Source organism: Haliotis rubra, unplaced genomic scaffold (genome assembly GCF_003918875.1).
Source record: "Haliotis rubra isolate DU_JTF1 unplaced genomic scaffold, ASM391887v1 Scf1354, whole genome shotgun sequence".
In the NCBI taxonomy this organism is placed as follows: Eukaryota; Metazoa; Mollusca; class Gastropoda; order Lepetellida; family Haliotidae; genus Haliotis; species Haliotis rubra.
The window spans coordinates 122,803-148,027 of NW_025765286.1; the positions used below are offsets into that span (position 1 = coordinate 122,803).

The 25,225-nt window shown below is 43.6% G+C and overlaps 1 protein-coding gene and 1 non-coding gene across 2 annotated transcripts in view; both read right to left on the reverse strand.

The window, feature by feature from the left end:
• The window catches only part of LOC124268004 (rapamycin-insensitive companion of mTOR-like), a 42,913-nt gene that overhangs the window by 13,799 nt on the left and 3,889 nt on the right, over positions 1–25,225 (reverse strand). Inside the window, 26 exon segments of the mRNA XM_046703003.1 lie at positions 164–270; positions 719–811; positions 5,480–5,567; positions 6,362–6,468; positions 6,940–7,095; positions 7,351–7,515; positions 7,881–8,007; positions 8,652–8,800; positions 9,023–9,082; positions 9,990–10,125; positions 10,238–10,284; positions 10,953–11,057; positions 11,317–11,494; positions 16,378–16,478; positions 17,209–17,289; positions 17,635–17,701; positions 18,273–18,363; positions 19,278–19,305; positions 19,307–19,348; positions 19,351–19,386; positions 19,796–19,878; positions 20,331–20,398; positions 20,887–20,951; positions 21,523–21,695; positions 23,267–23,457; positions 24,803–24,934. Of these exon segments, the coding sequence (XP_046558959.1) occupies positions 164–270; positions 719–811; positions 5,480–5,567; positions 6,362–6,468; positions 6,940–7,095; positions 7,351–7,515; positions 7,881–8,007; positions 8,652–8,800; positions 9,023–9,082; positions 9,990–10,125; positions 10,238–10,284; positions 10,953–11,057; positions 11,317–11,494; positions 16,378–16,478; positions 17,209–17,289; positions 17,635–17,701; positions 18,273–18,363; positions 19,278–19,305; positions 19,307–19,348; positions 19,351–19,386; positions 19,796–19,878; positions 20,331–20,398; positions 20,887–20,951; positions 21,523–21,695; positions 23,267–23,457; positions 24,803–24,934 (2,676 nt within the window).
• On the reverse strand, positions 585–688 carry LOC124268007. Its single transcript, XR_006896178.1, has one exon. It is a non-coding gene; the product is annotated as a U6 spliceosomal RNA (small nuclear RNA).

Consider the following 25,225-nt stretch of genomic DNA (forward strand, 5'->3'; position numbering starts at 1 on the left):
AAAGTGGTGAAGCTACTATCAGCCAACTTAAGTGAAGCTTAACCGGTAGTAATGCTGCCAGATGTTTGACAGGTCAACTGACAGCCGGACACACTACAGAAGCTTTTATAAAGGTCATCATATGAAACACCTCAGGTTTAATGGTCACTACTGCAGTACATACCCACGGACTGAGAATACTCCACACTCCTCGGCCAGTCGGATGATCTCGGGGATTACGTTTTCCTCATCCAGCCACGACACCCCATCTGCTGATGTTCCCACATGGCCCTGTGACAGTCAGGGAGCGAGTTATGAAGAAGCCCAAGTTACCGAGCAGGTGACAGGGAGAGAATTAAATTCAGGTCTTGGTTAAAATAAAGTTGCATGCATAACGGGTGCATAAAGCATTATGAGGCTCACGGAGAGAGTATATGAAGGTCTAGGTTAAAGTGACTGTCAGGGAGAAAGTCACAGACATAAAGCAGGTGCCAGTACTCAGTTAGAGCAGGTGTCTGGGAAGGGTTATAAACACCTCCTAGCTGTAAAGTAGGTAGCATAACAATGTATGGTATGGATCTAAACTTCTTTATTATATACAACACGAAAATATGGAACACTCCACGAATTTGCGTGTTATCCTTGCGCAGGGGCCGTGCTAATCTTCTCTGTATCGTTTCAATTTTACTAAAATTTTAAGAAAAGAAAAGGAACGAAACAAAGTCCAAGGAAAACTTACCACTGCCCAAAGAGCAATCTTCAGCTTGAGGACGTCTTGGTCGTTGAGGAGCTCAAGGCTGTGGATGTGCTGGATGTATTCCTTCACACATTCCTGTAACACAAACACTTACACATACACCAACACATATGATGGCAGCTTGCTTCCTGTCATATTCTGGGTGTTTACATTTTCTGAAAGTGCTTTGAGCATACGCCTTAATGGTGTGGAGGCTTAGTGCCTTATTAACAGCCATAACCAGTATGATTTCAGGTGTCACAGGACTGTAATGGTGATGTGTAGTGAGTTGCTTTTATTGCTGTTTTCACTGGTAATTCAGTATCCAAAGTGAACCTGCTCCCGACCCATTAAGCTTAACCTTGCAGTGAGAGAAGTGAGGCTTAGGCTGCTTTTAGCAATATTCCAGAAATACTGGGCCGGAATACTAGCCTAGCAACACGAGGCCTTTAAATACTAGGCTACCCCACCGCCCCTTAACTTTACAAATCAAATTATTTTCCACAAGTCCTACAGATACCATAACAATTATAACATCTGCAATGGCTGAAAATGTCCTCTGACAGTTGTATCAATGTTTTAATAAAAATATTGTACAATAAATAAAATCTTTTTTATCTATTATATGGAACCCACCACGGAGTTACCTCCCTGCTACGCATGCACAGCCAACCAGGTAAGCACCTAGCCCCCGTATCATCATTCCTTCTGCTGAATAAATCAGTGAACAGAATTGCGGGAGGTGGGCTGGCCCTGGTTCAAGGATCTACTCTCTTCAAAGAATTGGAAACCTCTGCAGGTTTAGTTAATTCTTTTCAGAGAGATCGCCCACTCCACTCCCGCTCTCCAGCCCCGGAGAGAAACAGGAATCACCTGACAGTCGCGACTGGTCGCACCAGAGGAGAAATTCCCACGCCTCCGAAGAAGCGCTTAGGGACACCGTGTCGCCTTTGCTTCAGGATGTACGCCATGGCCGCACGGGTTGTCCAACTGAAGACGAACCACCTGGCCCTGAACATGCCCCCGAAGCCGAAAACCAACCGCACAGCTCTCAGTTCTAAGACGATGTGAAGGTGGGCTTCAGCTTCGACCAGAGTCCGAAACCGACAGACTGCCCAGAACACCCCCAGCCCTTGAGGGACACATCGGGTTTGAACTGTAAGAGCTGCCATCAGGAATTCCAAAGGGACCCCTTGGAGAGCTTCCCGACATTGGTCCACCACTGAAGGTGAGGAGACAACCACCGGGACTGTGAGACACTTCTCTAGATCCCTCTGAGTGAGCCCACAGACTCGCCAAAGCTTGCTGTATAGGGCGATCCTCAACCAGCTCCCCACACTACAGAGATAGTTGCGCCATATGACCCAGTAGACGGAGCCAACTCTGCGCTGGTGCCTGGGGTAGGGAGAGGAACGAATACACCATCTCCCCGCACTCTGGTGACCTGGTCGGGCGACAAAGAGACAAGACCTTGTGAGATGTGAACCGCGCCCCTAGAAAAGTCCCGGTTGGTACCAGATACCAGGTCGGATTTCTTGAGGTTTATGATCCACCCCGCCGAACTAGAATGTCTATCACCGTGTGGGTAGAGTCTTGGCTCGCTGGCTGAGTTAGAGAGCTGAGCAACCAGTCGCCGAGGTAAGGGTAACAACGCCTTCCTTGTGACCTTAAGCGAGGGTAGCCGGCACTAACATGAGTTTGGTGAACACCCTGGGGCAGTGGCTATGCCGAAGGGTGCACCGTGAATTGGTAATACATCCCGCCAGATTAGAACCAGAGGTACTGCTTGAACGATGGATGAATTGGCACATGAAGATACACGATCCTTTAGGTCGATCGACGTAAGCCAATCGCCGGGCTGAACGGAGGAGATCACCGAAGCGAAGTGCGTCTCCATCTTGAAGGATGGAACCTCTATCATGCGATTCAACCCCTTGAGGTGAAAATGAAAATGGGATGGAACCCGCTGTCCTTCTTCGAACAAAGAAGTACATGGAATAAAACCCCGCCTGTTCCTTGCCCGGTGGTATGCTTCTATTGGGGATTTGTCCAGCAAAGCCTGAACTTCGTCCGCGCAGTATACCCACCTTGACTGGACATGATGGCACCGGAGTGTGATGTATGCCGGTGAACTCTGGTGGGCCTCGCTTCCACAGTGGTAGATGGCCGACACTGACGGTAGATAGCACCCAAGTGTTGCTGGTAGCCTCTCCCACTCCGCAAGCCCCCACTGGGATGTTTGGTAAGAGAGGGCGTGAGTGGTCCCCTGCAGATGAACTGACAGCCTGCAGGTTTAACGGGAGGTCGGGCAGACCCCGCGACCGCAGCGAAAAGGCTGCTGGGAGCCAGGCGAAGAGGCCTGCTCCTTGCCCTTACCTTTGGCGGGACGGCTCCTCCTACCTCTACCCAGCAGCCGGCCAACTGGCAGACTTGGGCGTAGGCTGAGGAAGAACCCGCTACAGGAGCACGGGAGCGAAGAAGACCGCTGCTGCTCCAACAAGGCCTTAGAATCCTTGAAGGAGGTAGCTGCTGCAGCAGCCTCCTGAATGACCTGCTGTGCCCCCGAAACAACGCCGCCCCAGCCGAACGGAAGGGGCAGCAAGGTCTGCGGTGTTGCTGCTGAATAACGGGATGTAGACGGCCACAGCTTGTGCGCATCCCCAGACTGTGCACATCACCGTAGACGTGGCAGACTGCAAAGAGTCTCGCAGCCAGGTGGGCCTGCACTTCAGATAATTGGCGGAGCAGAACAACATTCAGGGAAACGTCCCCAGTGCTCCCTTCCGCCTCCAGAGCCGACCTTTGATCGAGGAAAGGTACGCCTTCATGGACCACTACTACCCGCACCTGCTGCATGGCATTCCGGTAGACTTCCTCATAAGTCCGGTATGCTTGCTGCAGGGGGGCGCCTGCTAGGGCAAACAGTGGAACTAACCGCCCTTGCTTAGCAGCCGGGGCTGCACCTGAGGAAGCCGAGCCTCCCCCGAGGGCGACCGGGCGAACACGCACTCGCCAACCACCGCACAAAGAACAGAGAATCATCCCCAGCTGGTACCTCTTAACGAAGTTCGGGTAAATCGAACCAGAGGTTCCAACCGGAACCAACCAGGAGGGGATCCATCACGTCCTGCACCAGGGAAGGCAAGATACGGAGCTGTGTCTGCGAGGGTTGCCTAGGGGCAAACGCCTCACCCGCAGGCGGAACTCAGTCGAGTCCGAGCGACATGTCGGCACCGCGGCTTGGGGTATATACTCGGCAATACGTTGCCTAAACTCCCGGAGAGCCGACGAGAAACGGAAAGTACCCTCCGTCTCCTCGACCTCCCCAACCTCCAGAGACTCAGCAGCCGAGCCCGAGTCAGAATTCGGGTCTCCACGTGAAGAGGAGCCGAACCCCGACCCGGTGGGAGGCCGAGCCACAGACGCCGGCGGGAAGGGGAAGGGAACCGCCCAGCAACCGACACAATACTCGAACCCCGGTCCCGAGACACGGGAGGAAGCCCGGACAGAACCGGCTTCTCCGCTCTCATGGGGTGGGTGGGCGCAGGGACCGGAACCCCAGGAATCCTTTACAGACCCTGCGCCAGCACCGAGAGGGGGACTGGGAGCGAACCCTCCCCCTCCGGGGTAGCCGAGGCGTCTGGACCTGTAGCCAAAGGCAAACGATCAACAGTCACCTCCAGGCCTAAGGGATCTAGCCGGGCTTGGCGATCCCACCCCCGGAATCTCGGTCCCCCATTCAGAGTGGGCGAGGAATTCCTGCCGGAGACCTCCAACGGACTCATGAACAAGGGACTTCACGGAGTCCATATGCTGCTGAAACAATTGAGTGATGATTGACATATCAAAACCACTAGATTGGGATTGCGACTTATGCGAAGACCTAGGTTTAGCTTGTTTAGCCTTTTTGGCCTTGGACAGGGGAACCTCCTGGGTCAGTTCCCCTCCCGCCTCCCGCAATTCCTTATAAAAAAGGAAATCAGCCGCCCGTCTCTTCTGGGCCCAGGGGGAAAAGGCCATACACAGTTCGCAGATTTCAGGGTTATGCCCTGCTTTCTCTAAACAGCACAAGCATTTGTCATGCTTATCAGCTCTAGGGATATTCTGCCCGCAGACAGTACACCCAGTAAACGCCTGAAAGCAAACACGCAAGCATGTAGCTAACGGCGGAACACAGCAGCATAAATATACATGAACAAAACATTGAAAATTACGTAAATATCGACAGCGAGATGAAATACTTGGTTAATAACGCAATATTTCAACCACGTGGCACGCTAAACTTCCCGCCATGGAATAGCAACACGTGCGTAAACCACGGGAAAGCTAGCGTAAAAATTTAATACAAAGTCACATAAATGAGAAATAACAGACTGCAAAGTCAATAAAACTGTTCTCTCAAGAACGAATAAAGACCATACATACAGTTGTTGAAGTCTCAGACATTCTTCTCAACAGAAGTAAATCAGCTAGTAACTCGGAAAACGTGTGAACGCTTGAGTGACAGCAGAAGGAATGATGATACGGGCCTAGGTGCTTACCTGGTTGGCTGTGCATGCGTAGCAGGGAGGTAACTCCATGTGGTGGGGGCCGTATAATAGATAAAAAAGATTTGTATTTATTGTACAATATTTTTATTAAAACATTGATACAACTGTCACATGACATTTTCAGCCGCAGAATATGCATATATGTACCCCAAGGATGATCTCTATGAAAACAAAATTCATGTCCCAGTTTAAGCATTATGTAATGACCACTGACCTCTTTCCTCAGCAGGTCAAGGCCTTCATCATGCTGACACAGCTGGCCATACAGGTGGACAGGAAGGAACACATCTTTCTTAGGACGTCTGCAATGCAGTCAGTTATTCAGTGTAGCTTTAAATTGCAGGACTATTACAGCTTCAACATAGTGACATGAAAATAATAAAATCATGTCCAGACAACCCAGCTGTTGGGAGCATGAACAATCATGTACAGAAACGACACACAATACAACACAATATGACAAAAGCTAAACCAAATTTCATCACTTGGATTATAAAAGTGAAAAGCATAAAATACTTAAATTGAGGATATTTCCATAAACAGGATAAGTGACTATGCATCCCTGCAACTTTTAACAATATCCTGTATAGTAGTGGTCCAATTAATTGAAATAATCGAAGATTGGTCGCAACGACTAAATGACCAAGCAATCAATCATGTTTTGTCATAATTGAACACAAACAATTTTGGAACACTTGTTTGCATTAACAATACTTATCACAAGGTTGGTTTTGTTTGTTACATTTCATAAGCACTATAAGGTCATTCCAAGTCATGATTGAATTGATCTTAAAGACTAAGGAAATTTATGTTGCTAATATACTAGTCATCCTTTAAAGACGTGAAATTTGCAAAAAAAAAACTGGACAAATTTGATAGATGACGCTAACCAATTATTTTCGACGATTGATCGGTTTTAATGAACAAATCATCAATTATGAGATTTTAACCAATTCCCAACACTAATCCTATCAATATCACAACAGGGATCCCTTAATGCACTGGTTTGGTATCAAACCAGGTCTCCGACATGACGAACTATGGCTTGAAGTAAGAGGTTACCCTATCCCATTCTGCTACTGTGTGGTGTACTCACTTCTGTATTGACCGCCGAGTGAACTGTCCCTGGTATGTCTTCTCGTATGTGGTCAGCGCCTCATTCAGCTGCTCCTCAACAATCTTGACATACCGCAGGTTGTAAGTCTGGTATAAACAAAAAAGTCTAATTGTTTGGGAACATCAGTCTCAAAGTGGAAGAGTGAGATGAATGGGTGGGTAATTATCATTTTTTTAAGAACTGACTTCAATACATTTTCTTATCCATGGAGGGTTTAAAAGAGAAACTGTGCAGGTTTGTGAAACGTGCATATCAGTTTTCATGTTTTTGAATTCATAAATAATGACACACACTGAAATCAGTTTTTATCAATAAAAAGTTCAGCTCACTTGTTTTATAATTAACACACAAAAAACACAGGCTAAATTATAAATCAACAATTCAGTGCAATAATGCAACACAAGCCCCACCCATTCTATTTTCAACCAATCAAAAAACAACATTCCATAATTGGGTATGGCCTAATGTAAGGTGTGCTTACAAGACCAAAGATAAATTTACTAGACTGGGGCAAATTTTGGACCAGTGGCAAAAATTGCAGACATATTTGTACCCACCTTCTCCCATCTCTGTAATTCATTGGTAACAAAGTTAGCATCCATTAGGGCCTTGAAGCCTTTATGTGTGGAGAGGAAACGACACAGAACCATCACACCACGATGACCGAGGTGGAGAAAGGTTGGACGCAACTTCACTAGGGAGTCAAGGTTAACCTGGAACAGATCACACAGCTAAATACAACATCAAATGGTCGAATAGAACCCAAACTGATACCTTTGACCTCTTTTATAGAAATACATAAGCACAGTTAGTATTGTTTTGGTTCAACAATATTTCAACTGCATGTTAATAATCAAGTCTGGGCCAGTGGTTCCGTTTCTGCTTCATTTTTAACTTGGGAATAAAGCCTAGATGAAGATAAAAACTTGTTGAAGTTGATACTATCACATAGAAGGAACAAGCCTCACCTGAACATCACAGGCTTCATCAATGATGTTGATTGCTGCCATAGCAACAGCCTGACATTGGTCATACAACTGACTGATGAGAAGTTCAATGCCCCATGAACTGAATCCTGTCACCCCTGTCCTCAACAACACCCGCAGCAGCTTGGTAGCATACACTCTGGCACCCTGGAAACACAGCCACACAACCTGATTAAAACCAGACCTCAGTGCTCAGATTGGTCGGATGAAAGGTCACTCAGACATGAACCAGATTGGGACGTCCTCTGATCTTTTTTTTTAGCAGCAATGACAACTAAGACATGATTTTGATTAGATTCAAAGTGTGTGCATGTCGTAGTGAAATCATTGTAGGAAACATCCTCACATCCCAGAGACAGATTTTGGGAGACATAATCAAATAACAGAGTGATAAATTACTAGGAGCAAAGCATGATTAAACTACTGAACAGAATGCACAGAAGTCACAAGTAAAACATCCTGTGATCTATAGACACAGCATTTCGCAGTGCCTGATTGGTATCACTGCTTACCTCTACAGATGATGTGAGAGCTTTAGACAGGATGGTCCTTGCAGTACCATCTCGGGAGTAGTTGAGACTTGAGATGGTCAGTTTGATGTACAGCTCCTGTGTTGGGGGACTCACCACCTCCAGCAAACTGTGAACGGGAAACAAGCTACAGTTACAAAACTGAAGGAGTGAGTGAATGCTGTTTAAGACCTTAGCTATACTACAGTAATATATAAGCAATTGAGTTTGGACCAGGCAAACTAGTGGTTGATATCGTGAGCAATGACCCATGCCGCTGACATATGTTGACAAACAAAAAGTCATGCTCAAACAATCCTTCATAGTCGGTCCTTACAGCAAACATATTTTTATAATTACAAACACTGAAGGCATCTGGAGCTATGGATATCAACTTTCACTTCAAACAGTAACTATGGCAACTATCAAAAGAAGTTGGAATCAATCAGTCAATCCTATGTTCAGTGAAACCACAGATTCTAAATGCCACTCAAAACAGAACAAATGATGTAAATACTATTCCTCACCTGAACCAGTTCTAAACCAGTATTCTCCCGGAGATCAATATGAGCGTGAGTGAGTGAGTTTGGTTTTAAGCTGCTTTTAGCAATATTGCAGCAATATCACAGCAGGGCACACCAAAAATGGGCTTCACACATTGTGCCCATATTGGGGAAACGAACCCAGTCTTTAACATGACAAGCAAACACCTTAACCACCGGGCTTCCCCAACGCCCCGGATCACTATAAACAAGGCAACATGTGTATACTTACTTCTGATAGACCCCCGACTTCTCCAGATACCTGTCCCCCCTGGGTGTGAGGGAGAAGCGACCCACAAACAGGAAGTAATACTGACTCAGGGTAGAGTGAATACTGCTCAGGGAGAGGACGGCTTCAGGGGCGGAGTGTTGAGTGGACAGCTGCAACAAAGTAGATGACGTCTGTTACAGACATCACATGTATCTGAATCCTTAGCTACAGTGAGAGAAACTGCTTGTGCTATGGTATTGGTAGGCATCCTGAGTGCTAATAGACATTTCAAAATGTTACTGCATTTTGAGCCAGGTTATTTTGTCCGACATTTGCATGTTCCTGTTGCTGTATGTTGGCAGTTTTCAGTAAGTTCCTCTCTCTGCACTCACCTCACCAAGACACTGGGCAATGTCAATTAGCCAGTCCATGATGTGTTTCTGTGCTTCATCCTGAAACACAAGATAGGAACAGTCACTTTAACAGAAATATCAAAAACAGGTTGTAGCCGTCTTAGTGAGTGAGTGAGTTTAGTGTTATGCCACACTCAGCAATATTCCAGCTATATGGCGGCGGTCTGTAAATAATCGAGTCTGGGCCAGACAATCCAGTGATCAACAGCATGAGCATCAATCTGCGCAATTGGGAACCGATGACATGTGTCAACCAAGCCAGCGAGCCTGACCATCAGATCCCGTTAGTAGCCTCTTACGACAAGCATGGGTTACTGAAGATCAATTCTAACCCAGACCTTCACGGGTCCATAGCCGTCTTATCATTTAACCCTAACTAATAATCTTGAAGGAAATTGAAATTTTGGCAGTTGGCATGGAAACTGAAAACACACATTAGATATTGTCATTAAACAGAATAAAAAACAACAAATTTACATTATCATATGAATATTTTTCCCAACCATCACTTAATCCATAATCAGTGAATTTGGTTTTACATAGTCTCTCTTAGACCATCCTTGAATATAGCAAACACCCTTTGTTCAAACCCCATCCCAGCTCCAGAGGCCAATAATCATCACCTTTTAAGAGACTGGCTCTGACAAACCAAGAGTAATAATCTGGGTCACCCTGATTTAACTTCATGACCAACAGTGAAAGGAAGCACCTTATACCAGTTGACCAACATTTGACAAAGTTTAGTTTCAGTACAGTCCACCTTTCTACTTTCTATTCTAGCACGACATTGTGCTAATACATTCGGTCTTTAAATTACATTTAGCGGTCTTAAATCAATGATAAAGGACCGCAAAATTGAAACCAGAGTACCTTTATCTTCTCAATGGGCTTCATATGTATAACATTTCCAAATGAAATATGCAAGGCACCATGGGAACTCACTCACCTGATTTGACTTAATGAGGAAGTCTATGAGATGGCATCCGATATCACATAGTTTACGAGCATTTTCATTGGTTAATTCCATCCGAGAGAACAGATCATTGGTTGGTTTGTAGAAAAACACAAGACGTTTGACAAATCTGTAACACAACATGTAGCAAGTGAAGGATGGGAAGATTCACTGCAGAAAATTCTTGTACAACATTCCCATGAAGAGGATGACGATGAATATGTTGAAACAAATCAACTTACCTGATATGAGTTTGATCATCTAATTTCCGCAACTTATCATCTGGCCACTGAAAGATGTGGAGAAACACAACACTCAGATATTTGAACCCTTCATATATATTAAGAGATCTATTGGACAACTGTAGATCTAAAGCTGTAATTATAGTAGACACAAAAGAATATCTTGGTTTGATATGTCAAATGTCTCTATGAGAAGGAGTCAGCCTGAACATCCATGGTACTTTCCTCAAGATTTCCACATCTGCTTGACAACGGTACAAGAATCTGTATCGAAATGTCGCGCCCACTAACTATAGAAGTTGTTATCCATAAAGTTTGTCCAATATTACACAATAGGAAAAGAATACCAGTACAGATTGGACACTAGGGGTACATACTAAGCTTAAATCAACATAGATGGACAATCATAGGGATGGTTAATGAATAGGAATGTTCTGAGATATCTCAGTAAGTATCAGTGAGTGAGTGAGTTTTAGTTTTACGTCGCTTTTAGCAATATTCCAGCAATATCACGGCGGGGGTCACCAGAAATGGACTTAACACATTGTGCCCATGTGGGGAATCGAACCCGGGTTTTTGGCGTGACGAGCAAACGCCTTAACCACTAGGCTACCCTACCGCCCCCAGTAATTTTCAAACAGATATAAAATACAAATGATACCAAAATTGGCACCATGCTGACAATGAAGATAATGGCTGAATGGAGCAAACTGACCTTGAGCAGAGCACATATAAGATCCCAGTCCCAATTGGTGTTCTCCTTGGTGATGAGAACCTGCGAGTCCTTGACTGCTTGAGACAGCAGATCTTCAGACAGGTACTGTAATATACATCTCGGGTAGAATTCAAAAGAAAACAAATCAACTGTTTACATGAAGTATAACTTGATGGTCATACTGGCCACAGCATATTACGAAGTGAGCCATGTGTTAGCGTTAGAATGAGATATGGCTTGAAGCACATTAAAATAGTGACAGAAAAACGAACAGGATGTTAGTCATGAAATGTTCTCTCTTGAAAACAATGGAAACAGATACTGAAATCACATTTATACTTTCTAAAAACTGTTGTAAGTCTACCTTGGTGAAATATCTCTCAGCTAGTTTGTCCCGTCGTAGATGCCAGTGCCGTCCTATATACTCGGCAAACTTCCCAGCATGCTGCAGGAGCTGATCTAGATAGAGACTGCAAGGAACTGCCCCCCGTTTCTTCATGGCATGGAAGTGACTTAGATAGGTGACAGCTAGACTAGCTTGACTGAAATGATAATAATCAAAAGGTAATCCAGTCTGACTTAAATGAGTGAGTGCATTATCAGAGTGTATTAGCTTAATTCTGGGATTCCAAATCATGATTCTGCCTTTTAATTGGTGTTTGCTGTCAAACGCTGTAGTCAGCAATATTCCAGCTGACTGATGGCAGCCTGGAAATAATAGTCTGGACAAGAAAATCCAATCCACTTTGGACAATATTTCAGTCACATTATATGTAAGCTCAATGGGATTCCAGCACTAATATTTTGTTTGTTTGTTAACACCACGCTCAGAGATACTTCAGCCATATGACAGCATTAGGAAAACGTCAGGATGTGACAACCCAGTGATAGACATACACAGGTCCACCACTGCTCCATTGCTTAAGTCAACAGTGCTTGATAAAGGTCTTGGCATCTACCTTGAAACATCACATCTATTGCGATAATGAAGTTGTCTAACCATAAAAAGATTGTTCATCTTCATCATATAAGCTTCTCAAAGAAGTCCTTTGATCAGTAAAGTATTCCTGAAGACATCACCACCTCATTCATTCCCTTCCCACAGAGGTTACTTGTCATATCTTCCTACAAACCTCTGTTCTAATACGGCCATGTTTCCCGGTACGCTTAAAATCCCCTAGTGCCAAAAAATCACAACACGAATTATCTCCCCTCTTTCTATCCAACCAGAACACGTGTTACATCGACATAGAACCAACTTGACTAATACAAGCAAATGTGGGGCCACAAATATTATTCCTCTGCCGAGAACTTGTGTTAATGTGACACACAAGACATTTAATGGCTAGCTTGTCCGTTGTCAACAAGGGCGATGGAGACACCATTGATCCGCCATAACAAGACTGAGTTCTGTCTAGAAGAAACGTTTGCGCATTGCGCAGAAGAGGTGCTAGTTTTCCCGAAGCATACGGAAATTACCGAGGCCTTGCGAATGATCACTTTTGAAACAATCTGATTGCAACCAATCACCAATTCTGATTCTTTGAAGAAAGTCCTCCTTGAGGTATATATAAGCATTAAAATGTCCATTTTAAAATCCTACAACAGTTGTAACAATATTTTAATAAAAATATTTACAAAACAAAACCTTTTTTTGTCTTGTGAGACCACCCCTACAGGGCCCTGCAGGGCCCCCTACAGCCAAGAGCAGGTAACTCTCGCCGTCTACCTCGTACCTCATTTTTCATGCTGAACGTGATCAGAGAGAATGTGGGGAGGCGGGTGGCCGTACCCCAAGGAGGACTTTCTTCAAAGAATCAGAAACCTCTACAGGTTCAATTCTTTTTCAGAAGAAGTCCTCCTTGGGATACATCTAAGCATAAGACAGATTCCCAAAGATAGTGAGTCGGTGTGTGTGTGCCCCGAGAGTACACCATCAGCAGGTGTGCGAAAAGCAGAAATAGCTGTGGAGTAGCCTCTGATAGAAGAAGCGGCGAAGTCGGCTTCTCATCTAGATCGCCTAAAAAACCCCAATACTCTGACTAAATATGTAGAACAAGGGATCGAGAATCCCTCTGCCGACACACCTGCCCCTACACTGAACATTTGTCGAATCCTACCGCGAAGCCAGAATTTGTCTGCAACTAGTGCAGGAATTCCGCTCGCTTGGAGGCGATTCCGGACAGTGGCCATGCCACCCACGGAATGCTGGGATTCGGGTGGGGAGCTCCGCTTGAGATAGCAGTTCCGAGTTACCTGAACTCGGGGAGCATCAGGTTATGAGGTCCTTGAGGTCGAGTCTCTACAGATGAGATCTTAGTGTCTCCATCTTTAAAGACGGAACCTCTATCATGTCGTTCAGCCCTTAAGATTAGTATAGGTCTGAACTCTCCATCCGTCTTGGTACCCAGGAAATAGGTGGAGTAAAACCCGCAATTTCCTGCCCCATAGGAACACCTGGATGGTAGTCTCATCCATCAACGACTGGAATTCTTACAGAGTGTAACAGAACCCAGGGATTTGCTGTGACTTTCTCCCGCTCCCTTAGGAATATGGAAAGTCGAGCGGGCAGAAGGCAGTGGCTCCAGACGCCGGGCAGAAGGCAGTGGATCCAAACGGTCAGCAGTGTGTCGACTGCTTGCGCTGAGTCCCCTGTGGGACAGCTTGAGAATTGGAGTCCTTGAAGGTGCCGACTGCCTCCGCGGCTTCCCGTACAACTGTCAGTGCCCCGGAAACAGGGTAGAACCCATCCAGTAAAGCAGTGACATGAGCGCCTGTTGAGTAACCAGCGAAAACTGAGCAACAGTCAGCCCGAGTCGGCGCTCATTATCTGGCTAACACATAACCTGATAGCACCATGCACCAGATGTGAGTGGACATCCGTCAGTTGCCACGCTGGTGTGGCATATGACGTTTCATTCGGTGGGCAGTGACATGAGCGCCTGTTGCGTAACCAGAGAAAATTGAGCAACAGGGTTGCAGCCAGAGTCGGCGCTCATCCTTGCCTAGCCGAAACCAGGAAGTGCCCCGACGAACCCCTGCATAGGGTGACCGCATAGATGCAGTCAACTACCATGGGGGTCTGTACAACCCCTCCCCGATCAGGTACCGGCAATTGAGCTCTGGGAGGTCAAATCGTGTCTGAATACTTAAGAGGAGAGGGATAACCATCTAACCCAAGCGAAAGTAAGATGTGGAGCCACCTTACCCGGAGCAAACGCTTGGTTGGGGCCGACCACATGAGGCAGAATGGTGGCGATCCTTATGCGCACCTGCTACAGGGACGAACTGAGTGGGAACCCAGACTGCACACGAGGCGCCGAGGTGCTCCCGAGCAGTGCAGCACTAGGGCGCCTGTCAGTCGGGGCACCAGGCGAACTCAGGTCGAGACCCGAGTCGCCGGTGCCGGGAACCTGTGCCAGGCCTGAACTAGAGGCCAGGCCGACACGAGGTCCCCTGACAACCCATCACCGGAGCCCAAGCTCAGATCAGAGCGCCCAGGGGAGGAGCGATCCCTGAGCCTAGGCTCGGATCACATCCAACCCCCACAGATGCATCCGATCCACCCCTGACGACAGGCATGGGGGCTGAGCTGCTCGTGGAGTCCAGACATCACACTGTCTATCAAGGATTCACAGACCACATCTGTTGCTGCAACAAATCAACCTACACCTGCAGCAAGTTGATAAAAAACACCTACAGGTATGCTTGCTTATTTGCGCCTTTGGTGTAAAAGCTAGATGGATAGCGCACCCCTGATCGTCATGCACTTCCTTCACAAGACAACTCAAACAGACCAAGTGGCAGTAACAAACGTTACAAATAACGCAGTGTTCAAGCAGCAACAAACAGAACCATGCCATTTTACTAGAAGGTAGCTGTTGACGGGGTATGCATATATACACTAGCAAACAGCAAAAACACAGCACACGGGCAATATTAAATGCTAATAGCCAAAGCAATTTAATCAACTAAACACACTAACATTTAAAGCAGAATAAGTGCTATGCTATTTAGCCTGCATATAGAGAATGAGCAAAACAAAGGTGATACGAAACGACCACGATTATGAACTCACTCGACTTACCGTAATTTCGCTGAAAACGAGAATATTAGGGCAAGCCTACTATATAATAAAAAAAAAATACATAGAAACTCCTGACCATAGAGTAAGCCTAGCGCTAACAATAATAAAGGAAGAGAGAAGAAGCGTGTGGTCCACCATCTTGCCTGTCACATGGCAGGAAAACAGGCGACCCACCAGCAAAGTTACAATTCATAAATGAAAATACAGTTGAGCACCGTTGTCTCAATATTCATGGGACCAAGAAAAAATATCGAGTTATCCGAACTTCGAGACATCCGACCAGGGCATATCATTACATATCACTATAAAAGAAAACAAAACAAAAAGTAGATTTTATGTATATTTATTTGTATATACATTTTTATTCACAGGGATCGCAATCACACATGATACAGTTCAAGTTACAGTGACCGGCCATCTTGAATGATACAAAAGTTGGGTTTATTCAACAATCGAAACAACTCAACAATCACAGGCTAGTCACGTGATTACACAAAACCCTCATTGGATTCTCAGTATGTTTTGATTCGAAACTATAATCTGTTACCAGTAATGTTTAGACGTAACAGTGGGTACTTCCTAATTACTTCCTACTGAATTAATCCTAATTATATAACAAACAAGTGACACCTTCAACTCAATTAGCCCTAATTAGTTTACACTACCTCGTCACTTTGATTCATGCCGCACCGTGTGTAAACGTGTGGAAACAACCTTAGGTCAGAGGGATACTTGCCCATGAAAGGTAGGTGAATATCAAGTTTCTTTGCAAATATCGACTTAAAAGGGTAATTTTCCTTGTTGGGACCATGAAATTATATCGAGATATCCGAAATATCGAGACATCCGTATTGAGTTAAAAGAGTTTGAATAGTGATAAATTATGAAGGATTTTGCAGGGACCGAGATGTTATATCGAGACAACCGAGATATCGAGTTATCAGAGTTCGACACAACGGTGCTCGACTGTACCTACATATGAATTCCATCTAAAGCCCGGGCGTAAACAAAAGAAACCATACATACAGTATTTGATTCTTATCACTCATGTTGGTAGGGACAAGGAAAGATTCCTGAGAATGAACAAACGCATGTCCTTCCTGAGAAACGACAGCATGAAAAGTAAGGCACGAGGTAGACGACGAGAGTTACCTGCTCTTGCGGGGCCCTGTAGGGGTGGTCTCGCAAGACAAAAACAAGTTTTTGTTTTGTAAATATTTTTATTAAAATATTTTTACAACTGTCGTAGGATTTTAAATGGACATTTTAATGCTTATATGTACCCCAAGGAGGACTTCTTCTGAAAAAGAATCACTAAATCATGTCATTGTTACTTACTGTCTTTTGGCAAGGGGAACATCATAGGATGATGCCATGGAAATGAGAGAGGGCAGACATTGGCTGTGGTTACTGCATTCTGTTGGAAGTAGCTGGTTTGCCTGGAAATGGCAAACATTAATAGGATAATGTAATAGCTCTGAATCCACATTGTGGAGAATATTCAAAGTGAGGACAATAATGTTGGTATTACAAATGTTGAAAGTTATGCAAGTGAGTGCATGGTAATTGAATGTCACTTACATGAGGGTGTGGTCGAAGCAAGCCCTCTGATTGGTCACATTCTTTGTAAATTCGCTGGAATTTTTCTTTTCATCGACTGCTTAATGTAAGAATATTTTTCAAGCAATGTCTTCTCAAAAGAAAGTATCAGTTGTAAATGTCTCCTTAACAAGCATCAACCAACCAGAGGGCTTGCTTCAACCACACACCCATTTTGTCGGACATATCGTCATCCATTTGTGTCAAGATCGTTTAGTTGAGGGTCAAAATTGGGTTTCAATCGACTTGCAGAAATAACAATAAAGAATTGGTAGGTGTCATGAGTGGTGATCGATAGGCCAATCATCCATGATTATGTTTACATTAAGTCTTAATCGATGGTAGTGTAGCGATCGGCAAAGCAGGCGGGTGTGGTACACCAAATTGTCCGGCCTTGTCATAATGTAATGTACTGTACAGCATTTTGAGTCGGGGGTCATTTCAAAATTTTTATATTTTTTTTCAAAATCTTTAATCCTCGCAAAGACACGAGGGCCTGTGGTCTCACTGGGTGTAAAAAGTGCCTGTGTTTCTGCAGACCTCATAATCACACTAAGCAGCTGTACTTACCATATGCAAGAGTTCCCCGACTAGAATCACTCCTCGTATGAACAGAGGTCCCTCACTGCTGCAGATCACCTCCACGAGTGCCTGGTACAACAACCACATTTTCAGCAACAACTTTCAACTTTATCATCAGAAGTGTACATTATGTTGTGCCATAACAGCATCAGAAGTTTTATGTGATTTGTTTTTGCCATTAGAATTATTATTTTCTTTATCATCCCTTTGAGGTGAGGCAGAATCAGGATTTATGTCATGTTCCATATTATTCCACTTATACAGAAACAGTTTGTGCATTTACGTGGGGTGCTGCTTGTACTAGTATTAATAATGCTAGCCCACTCAGATCACATGGATATCCCACTCATACACAGTACACAGACTCTAACCCAAGCAGTGCTTGTCAGCATTAGCTTATCAACTGATCCCTACCTCCAGGATTCCTGCATGGATCCAAGCACATAGGATCAAGGCAAGATGGTTTTCCACCAGATTGGGTCTGGAATATGAAAACGAGAACTCTTCAATCTACTGTCAATTGACAGAAAGTTCAATACTTTTAACATTAAGCTGTTTAAACTCACCTTGAACAGTATTTCAGCTATATCACAGCATTAGTGTGGAAACCCTTACAACCAACTATAGCTCCTTAGACGTCTAGACTGTGAAAACCACAGCTTAATGAGAAAGAGACATTTACACTATCACACCCATTTCCATGTATACCGATTAAAAATTTAGCATAGTTGATTTCTTTATCACAAATACATGACAGATTAAGGACAAATGATCTTTCATATTACTTCAGTTAATCTCTTTTCAGTAGGACTGACTGACTGACTGAGTTTGGTTTTACGCCGCTTTTAGCAATATTCCAGCAATATCACGGCGGGGGACACTAGAAATGGGCTTCACTCATTGTACCCATGTGGGGATTCGAACCCGGGTCTTCGGCGTGACGAGCCAACGCTTTAACCACTAGACTACCCCACCGCCCCTTTCAGTAGGACATGTAAGCAGTAACTGATTCACACAGGACACATCTAGTGCTGAACAGCTCAGTACAATACCTTGTCTTTGCCATGTGAGGGAGGACAGTCCGGCCTTCCTCTGCCACGAACCCTTCCGTCAGTCTCCAGCTATCTTGCATCTCACTAGGGTCTGAAAGTTACATCATTTAGACACAATGAAGTCATTGTCAAGAGCTTTGTTCAGATTACACACATTTTTTCTTTCTTCATTTTCTCAAAAGATGAGCAAGCTCAGCATTCAGTAAATTATCAATTTGGGGCCAGACAATCTAGTAATTAATATTATGAGCAGGCGTCCACAGAGTTGGGATACAACTAAAGAGGGAAATATGGGTATGATATAATGATGCATGGTCGAGTTCTGCATAACACTTCTTAAGCCAGTTAATCAGGGCAACATTTTATTTAAATATTTTGACTCAGTCTAACATACGAAATCAGATACAGACAAGAGGTATTGATTTCCTTGGATATTCTTAAGGAAGAGAGTTTTATGGATGTCAAGTTCTTTATTATGAGGAACACGTTTCGGAGTATATCCTTACTCCTTCATCAGGTGAATGAAAGCTATGAGGCAGAGAGAATATATAAGAACATGTAAGAACAACAAAAGTAATAAGACAACAAAGATGGAGGCTAAACAATGAAAGTCAACAGTGAACTGGCATTGAGCTGTGATTGGCAAAGGACAAATGGAAGCCAACACCTAACAGTTAATTAGCACTAGAGCAATATACTATGAAACGTGTTCCTCATAATAAAGAAGCTGACATCCATAAAACTTTCTTCCTTATTTATATCACTTCTAAATGCCATTCAAAGACTTGTACATTTTTACAGGTAAAAGTAACAGATTCTTGCAGTCAATAACAATGTCTGTTAGTAGTTTGTTTGTTGAGTAGTAGTAGTACTAGTAGTACATACAGGTTGGGTAATGGTAAATAATACGGATGATTATATTGTTTATATTTGTTATGATGATTCAATATAGATTCTGTCACCATAGTGAAGAATTGTTTATTAATGTGATACAGCATCACTTACCAACACTGACAAGAGCAGTAGCAAAGTCAAAGTCGCAGTTATAAGTCCGTCCACTGGGGCAATGTCAGCTTCCGTAAAACAGGTCAAATATCAACTCCAGGATACTTTTCTGCAAAAAAAAGAGATTCAGAAAAACAGAGTTGAATAAAACATCAGAACATGTAACAAACTCATTCAAGCAACTGCGTTTGACCATCCAAATCATAATAGTCTACTCTTACCATGCTTACATGTCACACTAACAGCCAAGTGGGAGCAAAGCCTGACCATCAGACCCATTAAGTCACCTCTTACTGCCGGCATACAATGCTAGTTACAAAATCTAACTGGAATCGACACAGGTTCACCATTAAATCACCACCTACAATTATCAAATGCGGGATGCAGGGCACACATTCTAACCCATGTCTCACAATGTCAACTCATGAGAAGCATATCTAATGGTGGATTTCTCCAGGGTTCCTGTTCTCCTGGTTCAATCTAGTGATGTTAAACAGCTGTTGCTCACTGAATCTTACCCTGATTTCCGCATACGGTAGGTACAAAATCCCTATTAGAGACTGGAGGCCGGAACCCTCTGGGTGACACAGGCGGATGAGACCTGCACACAAAAACATGATAGCTCAGTAATCATAAACAAACGCAAACACTATCATTAAAACACAGCTGAAATGAGGCTGACCTTCAAGTACCCCACATTTTTTTCTAAGTTTCAGTATAATGTACCAGTTGTGTTTAGATTTGCTGGAGTGAGTGAGTGATTGGTTTTTACTTCTACATGGTTGCTAAGGACATTTCTCACTTACTTTCATGTAACTATGTGCACACTTATACACAGTGAAACCCTGTTAATCCAGATGTACATCGATGCTCATGATGTTGATCACTGGATTGTCTGGTCCAGACTCGATTATGGGACTGTTTAGTTATGACCCATTAACATTTTTAAACAAATGTAAATGTAAACGATTTAAACAATGGGGTCCTAATTAGACAGGGTCCAGACTAACAGGGTTCCACTGTGCATGGTTTGTGGCTACACTGCCTTCTGACCTGGCCATGACCTGATGACAGTGATAAGAGCCATCCTGCTGGCACTAAACCTGGCCTCTTGGCTGTCACTGAAACAACAGACAGCTCATCATTATACAGAATGTAGGATAAGATGGTCCATCAAACTCTACCACTTGATGAGTTAAAAACACATTGAGAAAGAGAGAGAGAGAGAGAAAGAGAGAGAGAGAGAGATGCAGAGAGAGTGAAAGAGAGAGAGAGAGAGAGAGAGAGAGAGTGAGAGAGAGAGAGTTACTGGAGAGCGAGACAGAGAGACAATATTTAACGCCACAGCCATCAGATCGTGACGAGAGAGAGAGAGAGTGAGTGAGACGAGAGAGAGAGAGAGAGAGAGAGAGTGAGAGAGAGAGAGAGAGAGAGAGAGTGTTTGAGTGAGTTCAAATAGAACAAAAAGCTTTTGTGTCATTTGTTACATCAAAAATACAACATGTTCACAGGCTCGTCTAATACCGAGAAACTTACATCATAAACATACAAGGTATTACAAAGTACCATGATACATATGACATGAACATTTCACTGACAGGACACTCACTGATGGGAATGTTCTGATTCTCCGCTGTATTTGAAGTGACAGTCTGTGAAAGGTGCCAAGAGTTGCTGAAATACAGTAAGTATGAAAACTGCAAACAATAGTCACTGAATAACATCTGTTGCAAAGTTACTGGGTATCAGCAAAATAAATGCAAAAACTTCCAGTCTGTGACTTTCTACCAACATTTCCTGGCCAAATATTGGCCTCTGAAACACGCATATAAATCATGTAACACACAAGGGAGATAATTCAAAGGCAGTACTACTTATCCATGGAATTATCTCCCTTGATCATCAAACCTTCTGAATGCTATTTAATAAAAGAATTTTGATTATTTCTTTGTTTAACGTCACATACAGCAATAAGTCAGTGAGCATTATAAGTTGATCTGGTTTTTCACCTTACAACAAAAATGGGTTGCTGAAGACCAATTCCAACCCTGATCTTTGATGGTAATGTAAGTATGGACTGGTGATATTTCCCTGCAGACTACTATTAGGTAGACAACAACTCTCTGGGACATGGACTTTAAAAGAAGAAAACATTTCTATCCCTGAGCAATTGGTTTCTGGTAACCTATTCTCAGGATCTTACAATTTGAGAACATAAATGTGAGTGGCACACTGAGTGGCTCACCTCCAAGTCGGTGTTGGCCTTGATGTAGCGTCGAGTCCGTGGATGGTTTAAGAGGTACAACACAGTAGAGACTAGTGACTCGTTGAGACGAGGGTATTGGTGACATGCCAATATGTTCCTGAGAATTGAACTCACTCCACCACATTTGAACAACACACTGGTATTGTGAAAAGCTGAAATAGCAAAGAAACCTCATATAGGTTCTAGTACCATAAAATGTCTACAATCACAAAGGCAGATACTATCTTATCAGGCAGGTAAATGACAGCACATTACCCTAAATGTCATGCCGAATCCTGGTTTTATCTGATTATTACTAAAAGCATTGTCTGATGTTAGAGTGTTACACTGAAGTATGTTTGTTTCAGCTTGTAAATCACCAGTATGGTCTGAGTTGAAATCATGTCCTACAAACAACATTAATGTCTCCTGGAATCAAACATGGCCATGATTTATCACATTCCTCCATGGTCACTTAAATGTAAAGAGACTTTATAATGAAAAATTAAAAAGAATAAGTTGAAAGCCTTAAGTCATGGTAACTACAACTTCTAAAATGCCACATAATTTTATATTACTATTATGGGATATTTACATAGCGCACATATCCACGCATTAGTGCATGCTCAAGGCGCTGGTATTTTTTCCCTCGATCTTTGGATGTCAATCTCAACAGCACATCTTATTATCAATCTCAACTCCCTGGGGATCATAAAACTCTTGCTGCCACAAGGCACACTGAGTTATTGAGGCTCGGTAAAGGTAATACACCATTTTATCTGTTACCTTCAGCTGCAGTACAATGCATGATCACAGTAAACTGTAAACAACAGGCCCTCACAAAACAGTGGTCAACACAATGAGGAACTATCCATGTCATCAGATGCCATGACAAACAATCGAAGAAGTGATCCAGTCTAATCTGTATCAACTGCACACAATCCCCATCTAAACTGGTTCGTCTGAATTAAAAGGGACCTATAATGACTATGGGTTCAACGTTATATAAGATTTCGTGTTTAGTTTGAAAAGTGGTCAAAGTTTCATGGTGACCTTGAAGATAAGGTCAAGGTCACCCAAATTGACTGGTGTCTGCGTAATCCCCCAATGGTGGCGCGGTTGGCAGAGCTGGCTCAGGCGCCAGGCTACTGATCCAGCGAGGTTGAGGTGTTGGGATCGAGCCCACCTGTGACTGTGTGTAAAAACCTTGGCGTCAACTTTGTGTGCAGACTCTTTCCGTGTTGTCACAACCTCTAGATGTATACTCCCCAGGGATTTGAGATTGATAATACGATGTGCCGTTGAGATTGACATCCAATGATCGTGAAAAAAAAAAAATACCAGCACCTTGAGCATGCACTAGTTGCGTGGATATGTGCGCTATATAAATATCCTATAATGTAGGCTGTCACCAAATTTGAAGACATTGGGTACAACAGTGCATGAGACATCACATTAACAAGAGTTTGTAAAGTGGTCAAAGAATCACGATGGCCTTGAATATAAGATCAAGGTCATCCAAATTGACTGGTGTCTTTGTAATCATCTAATGTAGGCGGTCACCAAATTGGAAGACATTGGGTGCAGCAGTTTATGAGATATCGTGTTAACAAGAATCAGGACGTACGGACGGACAGGCACGTGGACGCTGCTGAATACATAGTCCCCCGTTCCTCGTTGCTGTGAGGGACAATTAATCCACATTACCAGTGAAAGTGAAAGCTAGTATGCTAGTCTGACATACCTATTTCACACACACTAGCCAGACACACACGCAGCAGTCGATCACGCTCGCTGGCCCCATCGTTGGCGACGGCTATAAGTGGATACAGCAAGGAAGGACAGAGCTTCTTGGGGGACAGCTGACAGATGTTTCGGATCAACTTGATGGCATGGACACGCTCTATCTCATTGTCCATACAAATGTCTAAAGATCTGAAAATTGGTCACATAAAATAAATTACATCAAACATCCAAATTCCATACATCACACGAAGTACTCTATACTGCTGACATTACTGAAGTCCACCAGACCAACTTGTCTTCTGGGAACATTAACAGATTTAGGTGAAAAGATCAAAAACATTTTTAGGTTTATTTTTCTAGATTGAAACAAGGTTATGGCAAGTGTCAACACCTATGGCCTCTCCACAAAAATCAAGATGTGCAACTATGCAACTACCCAGACCAGATAAATAAGACTGACTGACTGACTGAGTTTAGTTTTACGCCGCTTTTAGCAATATTCTAGCAATATCACGCCGGGGGACACCAGAAATGGGCTTAACACATTGTGCCCATGTGGGGAATCGAACCCGGGTCTTCGGGGATGACGAGACAACGCTTTAAACACTAGGCTACCCCACCGCCCCAGATAAATAAGAGAGAACATAAAGAATGTCACTTGTCAGCAACAGGTGTCATGTTCAAGGGTGGAAATAACTCATTGCCCGACGCCCGAGTCCAGTGTGTTTTCCAGCCGGGCAAGCAAATTTGTATATCACGCTGTACCAATGTCCAGTTGACTTTCCAATGTTAATTATGTTGTTTATTTAAACAATCAACAAGAAAATCGGCCGGTATAGAGGAAAAATTATCAGGGCAAGTGATTTTACATGTGCCACTGTATCGGTGTACACTAGCAATTTTAAAGTTATTTCCACCCCTGATGTTTATGGTTCGTCAGGAGACTAGATAGACCCGATATAAAGGCAGTGTCTGAAACATATAGACTGTTAATTTCGGCAACAGGTGTCAGAGCAGAAAGGTGTCTAGAACACATGGAATATCAATAGTTGGCAACAAGTGTCATGTTTACTGTTCCATCTTGAGGCTAAATAGACCAGATATAAAGGCAGTGTCTGGAACATACAGCATGTCAACAGTGGGCAACAGGTGTCCATCTACTAATGATTCCATCTGGAGAAAAGATAAGGTTGTGACTAGATAACGTCTAGCCTAGATGTAAAGGCAGTGTTGAGAAAGTCATTGTTCAGCAACATGCATCACCTAGTAACTAAACAGAACAGAAAATAGCAGTGACTGGAAGTTAGTGCAACAGTATAGAATGCCGATGGTTGGCAACAAGTGTCATGTCTAAGGTCTCATCTAGCAACAAGATAGTCTAGATGCAAAGACAAGGCAGTGTCTAGAATGTTGCTGATTGACAACATGTGACATGTCTAAGGTCTCGTCTAGCAACAAGATAGTCTAGATGTAAAGACAAGGCAGTGTCTAGAATGTTGCTGATTGGCAACAAGTGACATGTCTAAGGTCTTACCTAGCAATAAGATAGTCTAGATGTAAAGACAAGGCAGTGTCTAGAATGTCATTGATTGGCAACAGGTGCCGAAGTACTCTCAAGGTGGCTGCTCGTACTTCCTTAGCTTCATGCAAAAGTCCAACTCGCAAACTGAAAATGCAACAAAAAGCATGTGACAAATGGAACAAGACTGCAAAACTGCCCTTTAGGTTCTCTGGATAGAATTGCTTGCCAATAGGCATGACATACTTGACACGCCACTGTGACATAATGGAATACCCTGGATTGCAGCGTTTAACATGATTCTCTTCTCACTCAAGACTCAAATATGAATGAGTTCAGTTCAGTGCCTCAGTATTCCAGGGATATCATGATGTGTCGACCCGTGAGGGTCTGGGTTAGAATTGATCTTCAGTAACCAATGTTTGTTGTACAAGGCGA